This window comes from Barbus barbus (assembly GCF_936440315.1).
Source record: "Barbus barbus genome assembly, chromosome: 38".
NCBI classification, from domain to species: Eukaryota; Metazoa; Chordata; class Actinopteri; order Cypriniformes; family Cyprinidae; genus Barbus; species Barbus barbus.
In genome coordinates, this window is record NC_136716.1 from 23,680,458 (window position 1) to 23,698,053 (window position 17,596).

The following is a 17,596-nucleotide window of genomic DNA, read 5'->3' on the forward strand; positions in this document are numbered from 1 at the left end:
TAGAAACCTTGATTGTATTACTGGTTATTTCACCAAGGCATCTGCTCTGGGTGATGATGGCAGCGGGACCTTATTTTGTTACTGTCTCTGATTCTCTAATAAAGGCCCGTCTCTAAAGCCGGCCAGAAGTTGTATTGATTTCCACACAGCCTAATCCAATCGCTATAACTACTAGCAGATCAATGTAGCGCTATCCTCTTGCATTCATGGAACACATTGCAGAGCTTGTTATAGTCATAATGGCCTCCATTATTTGGACAAATATTCTTAATCATGATGTCAAATATGATTGCAGACGATGCATCAATCGCTGAGGCCACGCTGGGGAGCGATGTAATATGACGCTACATTCACTGCAAACATGGTGGTCAATGAAGTGCTGCTTGCCTTGTGTTATATAACATTTAACTGGATACTTCACAGACTTCTAGTCAAAATGATAGACAAGGGCACAGAAGAAAGCTTGCATGTTAATCAGTTTAGTTGCAAACATAAGAAAAGGGCCCACAGTTGTTGTTTGCCTTCATTGCATGCTATTAAAATGTATAAAATATTAGTTATAATTAGACTTCAACAAGTATATAAATGTCCATATTATTTTTACAAACATGGCACAATAAAACTCATTCTTCAGCAGAGTAGAACAATGCAGACAAATGCTGGAGCAAAAATTAAATTAAATTAAATTAAAAAACAATCAATGAAACATTAAGGTAAATTTTGAATTTATAAAAAAATAAATAAAAAATGTTGCAGTCATAAAATTAGGATATTGAAGATAACATATGAGTCCTCAGTTGTCTCAACATTATTTATAATAATAAAAATATAATAAATAATAATAATAAAGTAGCATAAAAAAAACACACATCATATAGATCCCATCTTATCCTGTGATAGTCCCAAAAGAAACGGTCAACCAGTTCACAGCTATTGACAGATGAAACATGAATTAACATGAATTAATAAAAAAAAAAAAAATGCAATATCTACTTTAAGCACGAGTCTTATTTTAATAAGAATAAAATGTCGCCTTTAGTGCCGTATAACATCAGACTATCACAAATCACTATATTACTGTTATTTTCTGCCTCATTCTGTGAACACAATCCAAAATTCAGCTCCAGCAGCTTCCAAAGAAAGAGACTGAGACTCATTTACATTTAGTTCACTTTAATCCAATTTAATTCAATTCTGAGTTATTTCAATACACTTTTAATGAATGGTAATTTTGACAAAGTTGCTTTACGAACTTCAGGAACTGCCTGCAATAATACGGTGCCGTAAACAGAAGCGGTAATTCTCCCATATTCACAATCATTTGTAGACACAGGCCCCGAGAGAGTTCAGTCTTAAATGAAAGCATTCAGAGACTATTTTAGGGGAAGTAAGATTTGGTGAAACTGTTCATAATCTTTAAGTGTCTGAGAAGACGTCTGTTGTGCTTCAACATTGCTATACAATGATGGAAGTAAACACGAAACAACATGAGGTTATCTTAAAATATTACAATTATGTTTTTGTCTCCATCTGCCCTATATTTTTGTATAATTTACTTCCGCAGTACTACACAAGTGTCTTTACTGTAAAGTGGTCTGTTGTAGCGTGTAATTAAGTTGGTTTATTGAAGTGGCTCCCTGTGGTTCCAGAGAGCAGCGCTGAAAAATACTATCACACTTAAAAAATCTGAAATTTTGAACTCCATTAAATATGAATCCATGTCTATTAACGTTAAGGTAATTAACTCAAGATACTTAATTATAGAATAAGGACCTGTCTGAATTAAAATAATGCACAAATTATTACAGTGTTGTATCACTGCTGAATAATCTGAATGTATCTGAGGATAAAACAATATGAAATGCAGAGTTCATAGAAAGTTTAATTACATCTTATAAAAGCGGATACTGTAAAAGTGAAAATTGCAGGTGAGAAACCCCTCGTTACAACACACCGTACAAAATATTACTGATTAAATAGCTGTTCATCTGTTAAGCAGAAAGCAAACTGTTTAGATTGAAACCTTTTCAAATTAAAACTTTTGAGTTTAAAGAGGTTCTGAAAATCATGGAAATTCCAAGCATATATTCAAATAAACAAAAGAAATAAGAAAGGCTTTGCATGGCAAGAGGTAAAGTCTGACATAAGATTTGGTGTCGAGTGTAATAAACTGCATGCCCTATCCAGCACCAAAGCCCTTTTCATGTTGCTTTCCCTGAGGATGACAGATCAGGGTAATTCACTTTGAGATTGCCTTTTCCTTGATCTGAATGGCAATGAAATGAAACCCTCCCCTTCCCAGCTGAATCATAGCTACTCATGATCTCAGATAGCAAAATGTGAATAGACCTGTTTATAAGTGCACCGTAGTCCCTATTGAAGTTATAGACCTATTCTGCAGACGTCTGTGTGATTTCGATTGTGGCTGCTGCCACCACAAAGGCATAACTGAGTCTTGCTGTTACATACAAACAAGGGACGCTTTAGCTTTACCCATATTTCTTGACTCTGGATGTATTTTTCATTGGGTTACAGGGTTTTCGCTTTGAACGAATGTGACTGTCTAATTTGGAGGTCACTTAAAGGACTGGAGCTGTATGGGTTTTTAATGTTTTTCACCTCTTTGTGTGGAGGCCACAACAATCTGAACACATATCGATGTGTGCTGAGAGAACTAAAAAAAACTACAACAAAAAAAAAAGGTAAAAATCAAAGGTAATTGCATCAGCTGGTTGAAAAGGACTTCCATTGGGAAATGGTCCTGATTTAAAATCTGTACAATTACCTCTCGGTTCCTTTTGTTTTTTTCCCCACTCGCTCTTTCTCTCTTCTTCAAGGCCTTCAAGTTTCTTTTCTTGTCTTAGGCAGTACACTGTGATATTCACTCTACTTGCGCGTTTGAGTGTTTTCATAAAATATATACTGTATAATCACAAATGACCCTACACACTTTATGCAAGACCGTTTTTATGTATCTTACTGCACGTTTCGTTGCAGTTTCAAAGAGAAATGTCCACTTAGTGGGCATTAATATTCCTACAATAATATAATATTCCTACAATAATATTAACCAATCATTTCCACAATTCTAATAAATAAAACCGAATCCCTACATTATTTAACACTATGTTCATATTCTCTTCAAATATGATTTACAAAAACTGTTTCCTGAACATGTGCTTTTTAATATTTGTACAGCCATCACTAGCCGTTAGCAGCAGGACACTATGATAATAAAGAGAAAATGGACAGATTAGACTGAAATATCTATTAAGCCTGCTGTCTATTAGATAAAGAACAGAAGTGCACTAGAATCAAAATCAGAGAGTATTTCTAAACTAGAGCATGTTACTATGATGTGAGTGGCATATATAGACTTTCAGATCTAGTCTAAATTGGTTTCGCCATTTTCAAAGTGGACTGGAATAATCTTTAAAAAACATTAACAGTTCAATGCTGTGAATTGTTAAGTGCTTTTAACCATATGTAGTACAGCTCATATAAACAAACATGCATTCTTTTAGACATACAGCCTACTAGGAAAACAAAAATCAATTTTACATAAGATAGACAGAATTATAGAATGATAGAAGGATATATAGAATGATAGATAGATAGATTGAACAATAGAATGATGGATGATGGATGGATGGATGGACGCACAGATAGATAGATAGATAGATAGACAGACAGACAGACAGACAGACAGACAGACAGACAGACAGACAGACAGATAGATAGATAGATAGATGAAAGAGTGCAATATGGAAAAAAAATCTGAAAACTATTCTAGAAAACTATCCATGCTGAATAAAGCGAATCATTTCTATAATATAACATTACAGAAACCGTAAAACACAGGGATTCAGCGACCTTTGACCATCAGCTCTTTCTACAGTACAGATGATTTGTCATTTATTGAGTCATTTAAAAGTGCTGCCTTTGTAATGTAAAAACTGCTGCTTCAGACATATCAAAACACAGTGGAGAATCAGTGCATAGCCATATAATTGGTTTTATATCAGCCCATCATAAGCAAAGCATATAATGATGTGTCTGTATAGGCCTGTTTTCCAGTCCCGGTCAAACCCTACATGCTATTATATTTATAACCTTGAACAAAGCACATTTCCCATATCTATTCATGCGGTTTAACACAAACAAATAATATCTTCTCTGTGTTTGCAGGTACATACGTGATGAAGGTGACGGCGACAGATGCAGACGACCCTACATACGGCAACAGCGCCAGGGTGGTGTATAGCATACTTCATGGCCAGCCGTACTTCTCCGTGGATCCCAAAACAGGTAAAATGCTCCTGAATATTTTATAGCAAATAATATACAAAAAAAGGTTGGCTGCATGAAAAATGAAATTACTATTAACAAACAAGTTCCTCTGTTTTGTTTGTGTAATACAACAGACTAGACTCATTAATTTCACAGTTCACAGGTTTCAACGTAATTACATTCATTGACCCTATTAGACAAATAAGCTCTGCGGTTTGATTTGATAATGTGGCCAGCCTAGAAAATGGATTTGTAACTCAAAATATACTGCAATTAATTTTGAACAGCAGAAAAGTGACGGACATCCTGTCAGCTAAATAGGCCTGAAAAGATCTATAATTATACAATCAGGTGCTGCATTTCAAACCCTCAGAGTAGAAAATAAAGTCAGCTCGGTAACAGCAAATGGATTTTGTCTGTTGTTTATATGGCTGGGGGAATTGTAGCATCATCAAATGATGCAGCAAATAAACTGCCTTTTATTTTTTCCCAGTGAATACTTTGTTATGCAATATTCAGCAATGAATGGGAATTTAAAAATGGGCATCATCTGCATTCAGTGGGCTGTAATATCCAATATGCAAAAGCACAAACCTGCGAGGTAAACTTGATGCGCAGACCACGTGCCAGCATTTCCTGCTTGTTTTCGGGGTGCGTACGGCCCTGTTGTACAAGTATGAAGCATTGCAAACTGGAATATATGAATAAAAATATAATATCCTTATATCAGCAAACCCGGAAGGGGGGCTTGAAGGGTGACATTCTGTAGCCGAACAAATAAAATGACTAGTAAGGAAGAAAAATCTGTTTTTGTCCCAGGCCATATAAAAAAATTTGCCAACACAAACCAACAGTAAACAAAAGCCGCGAGAGGAGGGTGGGAAACAAAGGCAGGGGGTAAAATGCATAACGTAATCAACACTGAGAGTCGTGAGAGAAAACAGACTCAGGAAACACACACCTTAAAGGAATAAAGTAGTCAACTTTTGGAGTGGATCGAAAAAGTTCATCAAATTTGTCCTAAGACAAGAACACATTTTGGTTTTAGGTTTTAGGACAACTTTGATGAAAGGTTTTGAGGTACTGTAGTTCACCTAAATATGAAAGTTTGCCACCATTTAATCACTCCAAATTTCCTTTCTTCTTTCTGTGAAATAAAAAAAGGAAGATCTTAGGCAGAATTTCTGCTTTCAATACAAGAAAAATGAATGGTCATGCAGTAAATGTCATTTTTAGGTGAACTATTCATTTAATTACCACACAAACTTCAAAGAGAGATCTGTTCAGGCGAAACTGAAATAAAAAAAAACTGATTCTTCCTGTAACAGGCCGAGTGAATCACACATGACATCCCTTTTACGTTTCATCTGAAACTGGCATTGAATGAAGGTCCGTGCCTTTCTTAACCATCCACCACCATGTCTAATTTATCCTATGAAGCGCTCTCTTGATCTGGGAAAGCTTCTTGTGGCGTTGGGAAACGCATTAGTTGTGCTTTATGGAAAAAAGCAAGGAAAGGTGTTGCTACACTAGCTTTGTCACCTTGTTAAGATTGTTAAGTACCAGAAGCTTTAGAGCTGACCTCAATCTTTTTAGCTGGAGAAAAAACACTTGAAGGTAAAGGTACTGGTTCCAGGAAGGGTTTTACAGTCTGATTACTTACAAGAACATTTTTAACTTTAGGAATCTGTGTGCTGATGCATCAAAGAACCCTGGAGAACTTCACTTTTTCTTGAACAGCTGATTCTGGAGGGGGTATGATATCAAGAACGTCTCCAAAGTACCATATCGCCATATATTTTTTTTCCAGGATTTTGGTGTACTCTAATGTTTCCACCGAAGGCATTTATGGAAACTCAGCTAGAAAAATGGTGCATTCAGAAATCGTTGTCAGTGTAACCATAACCTCACTGTTTTCCAGAAGACACTTATGAAATTATAAGCTTCAGATTTACTATTTTAAACCCTCTAAAAATTGGCTTCTACTTTCAATGTAAGTGCCCCATTGTTCCATTTTCGTGGTTATTAACATAATACTACAAATGCCGCTTCCCTTGTATTGAACCCTGAATATTCCTTTAATTCTAAAAGTCAGAGAAAAGCTTGAGAATGGTCAAGTACAGGAAAATTTCAGCCATTAATAGAAAACGAGGCTCTTTTTGAATTAAATGGCTATGGTATCAGAGGCTAACTTGCTAACTTTGACCCGTTCCATGTAGTAGAACACAGTGTTACGCAGATTAAATATACAAAAATAAATGTATTAATATGCACAAATATAGTGTGGTTCGAGGCAGGACGCATTTTCAGGTCAACAATAATAGCACAGAAATTATACATTACACCTTTAAGTTCAATTTGCTTTAGTTTCATTTTCCACAATGCAGCAGAACTTCATCCATTTCCTTTTTTTGTGCCTCTCAATTTTCTTATCTCAATTGTGACTGTTATTTTAGATTGCCATTCACATCCTTTTCTCAGCAGGCCTTATTCTCAGGTCTAAACCCTATTCTTCTCCTCACATTGCCCTCTTTTCTGTAATCCGATTCTCTCCACGCACTGAAACATGCCTGTATTCACAGCCTCTTCATCTATACTCTCTTTCTACCTCACTATCCCTTTATAGTCCCTTTCTCTTGTCTCTTCTTTCCATTAACACAGTCTGGCTGTCTTTCGATCTGTGCGCAGGAGTCATCAGGACAGCTCTACCCAACATGGACCGGGAGGTGAAGGAGCTGTATCAGGTCCTCATCCAGGCCAAAGACATGGGAGGACAGTTAGGGGGTCTGGCAGGGACGACCACCATCAACATCACCCTGAGTGACGTCAATGACAACCCACCCAGGTTCTCCAAAAGTAGGCCACTCTGTATAACTATCAACTCATGTAAACTTAAATCAGTCAAATGTTTGAATGCACCTTCTTGTTATTTTGATTTCCATATTTCAGATCAATAATGAAGCCATCAAAACTATTAGGATCAAAACTATTAATTATCCTGTAATATATTTTTATTATTATTATTTGCTTAAAATGTAATCATTATAGAATTTCCATACTTCAATTTGTTCCTTTTGTAACAATTTATAAGCTCAAAAGAGAATTGTATACAAGTAATCACGATTAATTATGATTAATTACAATTATTTATATCGGCTGACAGTAATAACTGTCGCAGAATTAAATTGCCATCAACTAATCTGTCCGTCTAGCAAACATTCAGTGTAAATTCGTATCAACTCTAAGAAAGGGTATTTCCTTGGCCACAGAAAATACATTCCTATTAATGCATTAGAGCATTGTAGCAAGGGTCAAAATCGTAAAGGGGCATTTAATAAGCAAGGCAGAGTCAGAAACTCATGTAATTTGTGCACACAACTTTTATTAACTAAACACTAACGCAAACTAGTCTAACAAACAAACAAACAAACATACGTACAATCACTCATACATGAGGAAAGGCTAAATGATACTTGATGGATGAAGCCATCAGGAAAACCAGAGAATGCAGTTATGGAGAAAGTCATTTAACCACCTGAGTAAAACCATCAGTGCCATTTATAATGGGGTTTATAACTTGTACTAAACCTCTGTTTCGTTTAGTTAAATGTTATACTTGCACTGCCTTTGGTCGGGTCGAGTGTCCGGAATGCAGTCTCAGATGAAAGTCTTAATGGTTTCAAAGTTTTGGACTCCCGATCACGTTCTTCCGGGTTGAAGAGTAATGAATTCCAAAAATGTTCTCAGGTAGAAATGTTCTTCCAAGTTTTGAATGGAAAAGAGCTAAGAAAGAGATCATGCTGAGGTCCAAGGAGCTTGGTTGAATGGAAAGACAAGGCCGCAAAGGCCTGGCACAAAAACTTAGAGGTTCAGAAAAAGTTCTAGCTCACATCCTCTTAGGATCTAACAAAACCGCAGACTGCCGGGCATCTCTAAAGTGGGAGCTTTATCTGCTATAGAGGTCACACCTCTGGGGTGTCAAATACCCAATGGAGTCCTGGATTTTTGGAGGGAACGTTTTACGACCCTTTGTCTCTGAACATGGTAATTTGCATAGGTAATTTGCCTGGGTTAATGCACAAACTTCTAAAGATTCTTAGGACACTAATATATTGCATAGGTATCGACATGTAATATTAACTCTCAATTAGATCATCCGGATATGAATTGATAGAGACTAAACATGATGCAGCTAAAGTGATATTAACTAGTGATCTATCATAAGCATGCAGAAAACAATACACAAAAACACATACAAGAACAGTAATAATATACACAATGACCTAAAGATATGTGTGTTCATTCAAATAAGGGTTTTCTATGAATTAAGTAGAGAAGAGTCCATTTTTATGGTGTAATGTGTCTTTCCTAAGAGGCAAAGTAGTGAGTTCCCGCATGCCTTTGAGCAATAAAACCAGTGTTATCAGATGGGTTGCCATGGAACCAGAGACCTGTTCTGCCTTCTTAGGTGTTAGATGCATTTCGGGGTGAAGGGTCCACAGACCCTCATAGTTGGCCTTTTGGTTAGGTGAGGGGGCATAAGAGATTATTTATTAAATATAACAAATATTTGTGTCTGATTGGTCCAAATGTTACACTTTATTATCCCATACACTGTAAAAAAAAAAAAAAAGTTGAGCCAACGTAATATAATATAATAACGTATTTTTGAGCTCTCTCAACTTATTTTTGCAGGAGACTCTCAACTTTGTGTTGTATAAACTTAAAACAACAATTGAGAACTCAAAAATCAGCTGAAACTGGTTGCCTTAAAATTTTAAGTTGGCTCAACTTTTTTTTTGTTGTTTTACAGTGTATTTCCATAAAAAAAACTGAAGTATTATATATAAATGTAAAAAAAAAAAAAAAAAAAAAAAAAAAAAAAATATATATATATATATATATATATATATATATATATATACATATACTGTAATAAAAATATAAAAAGGATTAAATTAAATATGATAAAATAAAATAATTAATTAAGCTTTTAAAACATTATGAAAAGATTTCAGAAGTATTCTATTAGCTCTATATATGATTCTAAAACTGTAGCTCTGTAAATAAAATGATTGCAGGCACAATTTATTCAGTCCACCAAACAAATTTAAAGCATTTAAAGCACACATAAAGCTTTAGACCAAAAAGTTTTTAATATAATGAGAAACATAAATTCAGGCAAGTGCGTCTAAACCTTTGACTGATAATGCAGCATTTTTATTTTTTTAAACACACATGAGGAAGCTTAAAAACTTAATGCATTCATAGAGAAAACAGTTCTTGAAAAATTAATTAATAACCTTGAATCTATAAATCTAGTTTGCATAAAGGAAGAGAGGCAACATATTTAACAGCATCTCTGGAGTAGTAGAAAGGAGAAAAAACCCAGACTAGATATGAATTAATGAGATTTTAGAGAAACCAGAGTTTCCATACAGCAAAAGTCATAAAAAATGAGCACACAGTCTTATTGGCCATTCACAAAGATTGTGCATTTGCTTTGAAAAATGCAAGATGTGGCCAGGAGAATGGGGCAAAATTGTGTTTTTTTTTTAAAAGCTGTATTTTTTTTTTAACCTGAGAGCCACATTTTTTCACACGTGAGGTCCTGCAAAAGACGTGAGATGGCCTCTTACCGTCCCTGTTTACAGCTTCTATCTAACAGTCTCATATTTTAGGCATTTATATACTTGAAAATGTTCATTTATTTTTCCACTGGAATAAGGCCAAGTCTTTAAACAAGTACATGCAAACAGGCTCCATTTGTGCTCAGAAATTGTGAAATAGAAATCATGTTGAGTTTCAGCGATGAGCACTGGTTTCCTCGCTGTGTAAATATCGGTAACACCCTGGGAGCGAAGTAGATTTCCATCAGCATGTCTCAGAGGATGGCACTATGATGACTGCTGCATTCTGGGTCGTGTCTCTGCCTCTCTCTCTCATGTTGTTTGTTTTTTGGTGCACTGCACTAATGCGTCTAATGACTTCTTAATTAGCTGAGGTGGTTTTTTTTTGTTTGGTTTTTTTTTGCGGGCATGGCCACTCAACACATTATATTTTACTAATCAGCGTGATCTGTTTGTGCCTACTGTTTGTGCACGTGTCTTTACTAGCATTGAGGTAACTAACTAAAAGTAGCAGGTTTACTAACTTAACTACATTTTTTTGTAGCACGGCATTAGCTCAGCTGTTTTCAATTCAGTGTAACTTTGGCAAAAACAAGCATTGTTCCAAAAAAAAAAAACAGTTTAGTGTGAAACCAACACTTGAACACTGCTTTTTGTGTCATATTTTCAGCCAAGTGCACTGAGGCAGTTATCAAACGCTCTCTCCAACAGTAATGTCCTCTCTAGAGTTGCCAACTTATGAAATTTGGCACAGGAGGAGGAGTACTGTGGCAGTGTGGATATGTTGTAAATGTGTATTCAGAAATCTAAAAAAGAAGATAAAATTATAATTGATGCTATTTATTTGCTTAATACACATTTCTGGTCTTAAAGGAATAGTTTATCTAAAAATTTAAATGTACTCACCTTAAGCCATTTAATTTTTTTGGTGGTTTGTTTGTTTGGTTGTTGTTGTTTTCCTTAATAAGAACAGATTTGGAGAAATTTAGCATCACCAATGGATTCTATGCAGTGAATGGGTGCCATCAGAATGAGAGTCCAAACAGCTGATAAAAAACATCACACAAATCCTCAAGTAATCCACACCACTCCAGTCCATCAGTTACTGTCTTGTGAAGTAAAAAAGCAGTGTGTTTCTTATAAACACAGAAGCAGTGGTTTAAAGTTAAAACGTCTTAATGATGAATTTGTTTCTTACAAACATGCAGCTTTTTTATCTCACAAGATGTTAACTGATGGACTGGAGTGGTGTGGATTACTTGTGGCTTATTGTGACGTTTTTATCAGATGTTTGGATTATGATGGCACCCATTAAATTAGCAAGTGATGTAAATAAATTTCTTCAAATCCATTCTGATGAAGAAACAAACTCATATACATCTTGAATGGCCTGAAGGTAAGTAAAGTTTCAGCAAATTTTCATTTTTGGTTGAACTATTCCTTTAATGTTAACAATTTATTGGTGCATGTAACTGAATAATTTCCACAAAACAATTAGTGCACATTTTTAAAACAGCTTCTCCCACACTAGTCACATGTGCTTCAAAAAACTCATTGATTCTACAGGCATCTTCCACCTGCGTGTACCGGAGTCATCAGCAGTCGGGTCAGCAGTTGGCCGAATCAAAGCTCATGATCTGGACATTGGAAAGAACGCAGAGGTGGAATACAACATTGTCCCTGGAGATGGAGGGGCCATGTTTGATATCACTACCAACGAGCACAATCAGGAGGGAATCATCATGCTCAAAAAGGTAAAGCTTCATTTAAAGTGTACTATGAACTAACAGCAAATACATAAACAGGTTAAACGAAAAAGACTCAGCGGTTGATTTTTATTATTATATAAAGGTCACGTTAGAACTTTAAAAAAATTATATCAAGCCTTCATTTATTTTTACTTCTAGTTTTGGTTTACCCGTCGCAGGCATTCAATCTTAAATTATATAAATGCAACAAATCAATAGATTACAAGGCTTTTATCAAAAACTTTGATAATCAAAACGGAGCTATTATAAACCATTTAAAAAACAAAAATTAACTTATTGTGTGAACATTATTTATATATTTTCACACTAACAGCAATTGTCCCTCAGTTTAACAATAACATATTTTATCAGTAAAATGCAACTTTATAGCATGCCTTCGTAATTGATCTTTGCTACTGCTACTTTTGCTTTTACTTTTACTCTTGTTGCAGACAGACTTCAATCTTAAAATATAAAAATGCAGTATGATAGGGGAGTCACGTGACGTGCTCATGAACCTAGTTGCACTTGAGTAGAGCTCTGTACGTTTGGCCTCTTTTTGCTGATTTTTTTCGTTTTGTTTTAAGTTTTTAAGTTTTATTGGTTGTGCTTTACCTGATGGCATGCAGTCGTAAACATCAGGAGTTGTCTCCTTCGGCTTCTCTGATTAAGAAGAAATCCAAGTCACCGAACTCAAGCGATATGATGGACAAGATGGTGAACACTGTTACACACTTTGAGGACATTCTAAGAACAGAGTTGACAGCGATGCGGAACAAATTTGGCTTCTCACATGTCAGTTGTTCAGTCGCTATGCTCTAAACTGGATCTTCTTACAGGGGAGATGAGAGAACAAAAGAAAGTTGTCTCAGATCACAATAGACGAGTAGCCGCGCTCGAGCAACATGCTGTAGACTTACAGGATCGCAATAGATGCAGCAACCTGCATCTGGTTGGATTGCCTGAAGGTTCCGAAAAAGACGACCATATGGGCTTTTTGAAAAGATCACAATCTACGTGGCTCCCCTCTCTGGCGGGCAAAGAGATTGAAGAGGAGCGAGCGCATCGCGTGTACACAAGACTCTCCTCAGATCGTGCTAAACCATGGGTTTTCATCTTTAAACTGCTACGGTACACAGACAGGGAGCTCATTCTGCGGGCCGCCAGACTTCATGCCCTGGTGAAAACTTCCGATGGAGCAACGCTGTCTTTCTTTCCAGATTTTTCTCTGGTCACCACAAAAAGAAGAAGTGCATTTGCGCCAATTAGGAAGGAGATGAGAGACACTGGCATCCAGAATTGTCTCCTTTATCCTGCAACGCTGAAGGTAATTCTCAATCAAGGTGAACCTGAAATATTATATTCGCCAGAAGAAGCAAGGGTTTTTCTCAGATCCCTTTCATCCACCAACTCTTAGTGAACTTCAGCTGGACATTTGCTGTGAAATCGGAGAAGAGATGCTCTAAATGGTTAGGTGACTGTGTCTTTCACTGTTCACTTTAATGTTCACTTCTTAATTCATAGTTCATTGTGCATACAGTATCGCTTACTGATTATGATATTTTATTTGTTTTAGTTGTATTCTTCATCTCTCTTTTCTTTCTATTTATTTATTTTTTTTTAAATAGAAATACAGTCAATATGTGACTATGGGGCCAAATGTTGGTGCTACAGTAATGTGCAGGGTTTTCTTGACGCCATGGATCATATTAAGGGGTGCTGGCAGATCAAGGTTTGTTCTTGGTTTGATCTGCCATAGTTCATGGGAATGCGTTTATGTTTTTTTTAATGGTAACGGGGAGGGTGGGGGGTGGTTTAATGGTAGACTCAACTGGCTTTATTTTCAAACTTGTATTTTGTCTTCTTATGCAGTAATTCTGTTTGATACCTATGACTGACCTTAATATTCTGAGTTGTAATATTAATGTCCTAAATGGCCCTCACAAACATACAGGTTTTCTGGATTTTTTGCGAAGAAGATATATTGTTGATATAGTGTTAGTTCAAGAATCCCATTTGAAAGAGGAGGATATACACAGGTGTAATAAGTTTTATGAAGTGGTATCACTTTATAAGGAATAACTCAATTTCATATGCCTCTTTCCTTCAGAAAAACCGACACAAAAAGATAGTTGAACTGGAATCACAGCTCCAGAATCTGACTAGAGATAATCAGCGTTGTTTTTCAGACAATACACTCAGTAAAATCATAGCGGTTAGGTCCGAACTCAATTCATTACTGAGATCTAGGACAGAATTCCTGATCCAAAGATCCAGGCAGAATTATTATTTTCAAGGGAGTAGACCAAGCCACCGTTTAGCCCTAAGATTACGCAACAGTGAAAAATTTGCTAATATTTCAGTTGTGAAATCCCAATCTGGGCTCATTATGACAGACCCAAAAGACATTAATATTGCCTTTCACTCTTTTTACTCTAACCTCTATACTTCTTCTGCTGATGGTGACCCTGACTCTTTTGCATCTTTTCTGTCCAACCTTGATTTACCTAGGCTGTCGGATTCAGATTCGGAATACCTGGCTGAACCGATCTCTCTTCAGGAGCTGGAGTCAGCAATTCGATCTATGAACAAGGGGAAATCCCCAGGCATAGATGGCATTCCAATTGAATTGTATACTACTTTTTGGTCGGATTTAGGCCCCCTCATGTTAGACATAATAATTTTTTCAGTTACTCAAGGCTCATTTCACCCATTTATTAATATTGCTGTTATTTCTCTCTTGTTAAAAAAAGAAAGATCCGACTTCCTAGTTACCGGCCACTTTCTTTGATAGGGACTGATGCTAAATTATATGCTAAAGTACTATCTCGTCATCTAGAGAAATTTATGAATAGGCTAGTTCATCATGACCAAACAGGATTCATTATATCTCGCTCAGCTTCAGATAACTTACGCAGGTTATATCATATTAATTCAAATAATAGTTTGTCCTCCTCTTTTCGTTTTTTTTTTTAAATCCCTTTTCAAGAACTACAATGAACGGCTCGTTTGGACTACAAAGTTGCTTTCATGTATTTATGACATCACAAATTGTAAATCCCGCCTACAGAAATTTGAATGGTTATGGGCTGAGGAGCACTGCACGTTTCAAAATCGAAACCCTGTGCGGGTGTTTTTATATCACTGTATTTCTGATGGAAACCATCTATTTTCAGAAAATTTTGGATGTCATTTTCACTTAATCTCGCATGTAATGTTTGATAAAGCATCGTTTGTGAGCAGAGCTCTGTTTTGTGTACAGCGTTACTCTCCTGCTCCAACAGCGCCTCCTGCTGGCAGATAATTAATTGGCATATATATGCCGCCACAAATAGAGTAAGTCTGTGGGACTATGGTATAAATAAATTCAACTGTATAATAATTTCAGTGCAATTCATGTTATAATGTTAGAATTAAAGAACAATATTACCGTTGCACTTATCTGTACAGTCAATGCAGTTATTTTTAAGCTGTTGTTGACATCCCATCTAAAAACATGATTTAGCCAACAGCAACAAAAGAAAAACAACAATAACATTACCACTTTAATGTGTCTTGAAATATCCGTGCATGCAAAGGTTCTGCGCGATCCTCGTGTTCAATATTCTCGGGTCTGAACTGATATGGCAATATTGAGAACTTGCTGTTCTGGCAAGGGGCGGGGCAATACTGAAACGCCGTCTAAGCTGTTTACCAATCACAACGCACTGGGACAGCTAACCAATCACAACACATTTAGTTTTTCGGAAGGCGGGCCTTCATCAAACCCGAAACTAATCGAGTCGTTTGAGCCAGGCTGGGGAGAAAGGAATTGTAATAATGTAAATTATGTGAAAAATAATGCGCTTTTCGAACCACCAAGCATGAGAGCATGTTCTAGTACACCCCCAAAACAAAACCAAGACTTTGTAAAAGAGCATAATAGGACCCCTTTAAATTCAGAAATCAGAGAAATTATATTGTGTTTAAGTTAGCATGCATGCAAATCAGCCTCCCTCTAGGCCACAGTCTATCCATGCTGCCACAGTCCTTCAACACTGTCATGACTCAACCGTACATGGAAAATGACAGAGATCCCATCATTCATACAGCCGCAACCACATTATCAAAACATCACTCAAACATCGCAGTTAAGAGCACTTTGGGGTAATTGTGTCTGACATTAAGAACTCCCCCAAAGGTAAACTAGAACGTTCAGCTCTTCTGGAGAGTACGCAAGGTGACTTTCTTGGATTTGAATTGAGCCCAGTACTTAAATACTGGCAGCGTGACAGGACTTATTAACACGGCACACATCTCTTTATATTATCTCAGCCGTGTCTTCGCCTTCTGAATGAGAACAGCAACGTCAATAAAAACAACTGCAGTGTTTCCCTGTACGGGACAGTGTGCTGGTGTAATATTACCAAAACCGCACTGCGCTGATACTGGAAGTGTTAGTGGAGATATATGAGGGTGTTGAGTGCTAACTGTGTCCATATGTTTCCCTCTAAATGCACACAGCATGCATGACAATAACACAGCCATGATTCCCCATGTCTCCAAAATACATCCTAGATGTCATCTATCACGCAAGTTTTTGGAGCGACAGCAGTGTTTATTTTCAGGATTGAATCACTGAAGTTATTTTTCTTTAGAATAAAGGATTTCATCACAGTGTTTGAGTAACTGCAAGGTTTTACCTGCTTTTGAAGCTGTGTACAAAAAGCCAACCGTTTAGCCCATTCGGTCTTAGCTGTTTTTGATCAAACTGACTTTAGTGATGAGAGATGAACAAATGTTTTAGACCATCATTTTTGTTTACTAAAGATTATTGTGTGTGTATGTGTGTTCTTTCTATCCCATCTTAATATTAGAGGTATTGAAATTGTAGACCATACGAATTAGTCTAATATATATATATACACACACACATAGTGGGGCAAATAAGTATTTGATACACTGCCAATTTTTCATGATTTCTAACTTACAAAGAATGGCGAGATCTGTAATTTTCATCATAGGTACACCTCAACTGTGAGAGACAGAATATAAAAATCCAGAAAATCACATTGTATGATTTTTGAATAATTAATTTCAATTTTATTGCATGAAATAAGTATTTGATACAATAGAAAAATATAACTTAATATTTGGTACAGAAACCTTTGTTTACAATTACAGAGGTCAGACGTTTACTATAGTTCTTGACCAGGTTTGCACACACTACAGCAGGGATTTTGGCCCACGCCTCCATACAGGTCTTCTCCAGATCTTTCAGGTTTTGGGGCTGTCACTGGGCAACAAGGAGTTTCAGTTCCCACCGTAGATTTTCTATTGGGTTAAGGTCTGGAGACTGGCTAGGCCACTCCAGGACTTTTAAATGCTTCTTACGGAGCCACTCCTTAGTTGCCCTTGCTGTGTGTTTGGGGTCATTGTCATGCTGGAAGACCCAGCCACAACCCATCTTCAATGCTCTTACTGAGGAAAGGAGGTTGTTGCCCAAAATCTCGCGATACATGGCCCCATCCATCCTCCCTCCCCTCAATACGGTGCAGTTGTCCTGTCCCCTTTGCAGAAAAGCAACCCCAAAGCATGATGTTTCCACCCCCGTGCTTCACGGTTGGGATGGCGTTCTTGGGATTGTACTCATCCTTTTTCCTCCAAACAGAGCGAATGGAGTTTATACCAAAAAGTTATATTTTGTCTCATCTGACCACATGACCTTCTCCCATGCCTCCTCTGGATCATCCAGACGGTCTTTGGCAAACTTCAGACGGGCCTGGACATGTTCTGGCTTGAGCAGGTGGACCTTGCGTGCACTGCTGGATTTTAATCCATGACGGTGTAGTGTGTTACTAATGGTAACCGTTGAGATTGTGGTCCCATCTCTCTTCAGGTCATTGACCAGGTCCTCCCATTTAGTTCTAGGCTGATCCCTCACCTTTC

General features: G+C 36.9%; 1 protein-coding gene across 1 annotated transcript in view; it reads left to right on the forward strand.

The window, feature by feature from the left end:
• Positions 1-17,596, forward strand: part of LOC306857482 (cadherin-12-like) — a gene marked incomplete at its 5' end in the record, with an annotated part of 225,742 nt that overhangs the window by 162,086 nt on the left and 46,060 nt on the right. Inside the window, 3 exons of the mRNA XM_079397461.1 lie at positions 4,189-4,308; positions 6,979-7,146; positions 11,487-11,674. Coding sequence (XP_079253587.1) covers positions 4,189-4,308; positions 6,979-7,146; positions 11,487-11,674 — 476 coding nt within the window. The remainder of the gene's footprint in view (positions 1-4,188; positions 4,309-6,978; positions 7,147-11,486; positions 11,675-17,596) is intronic.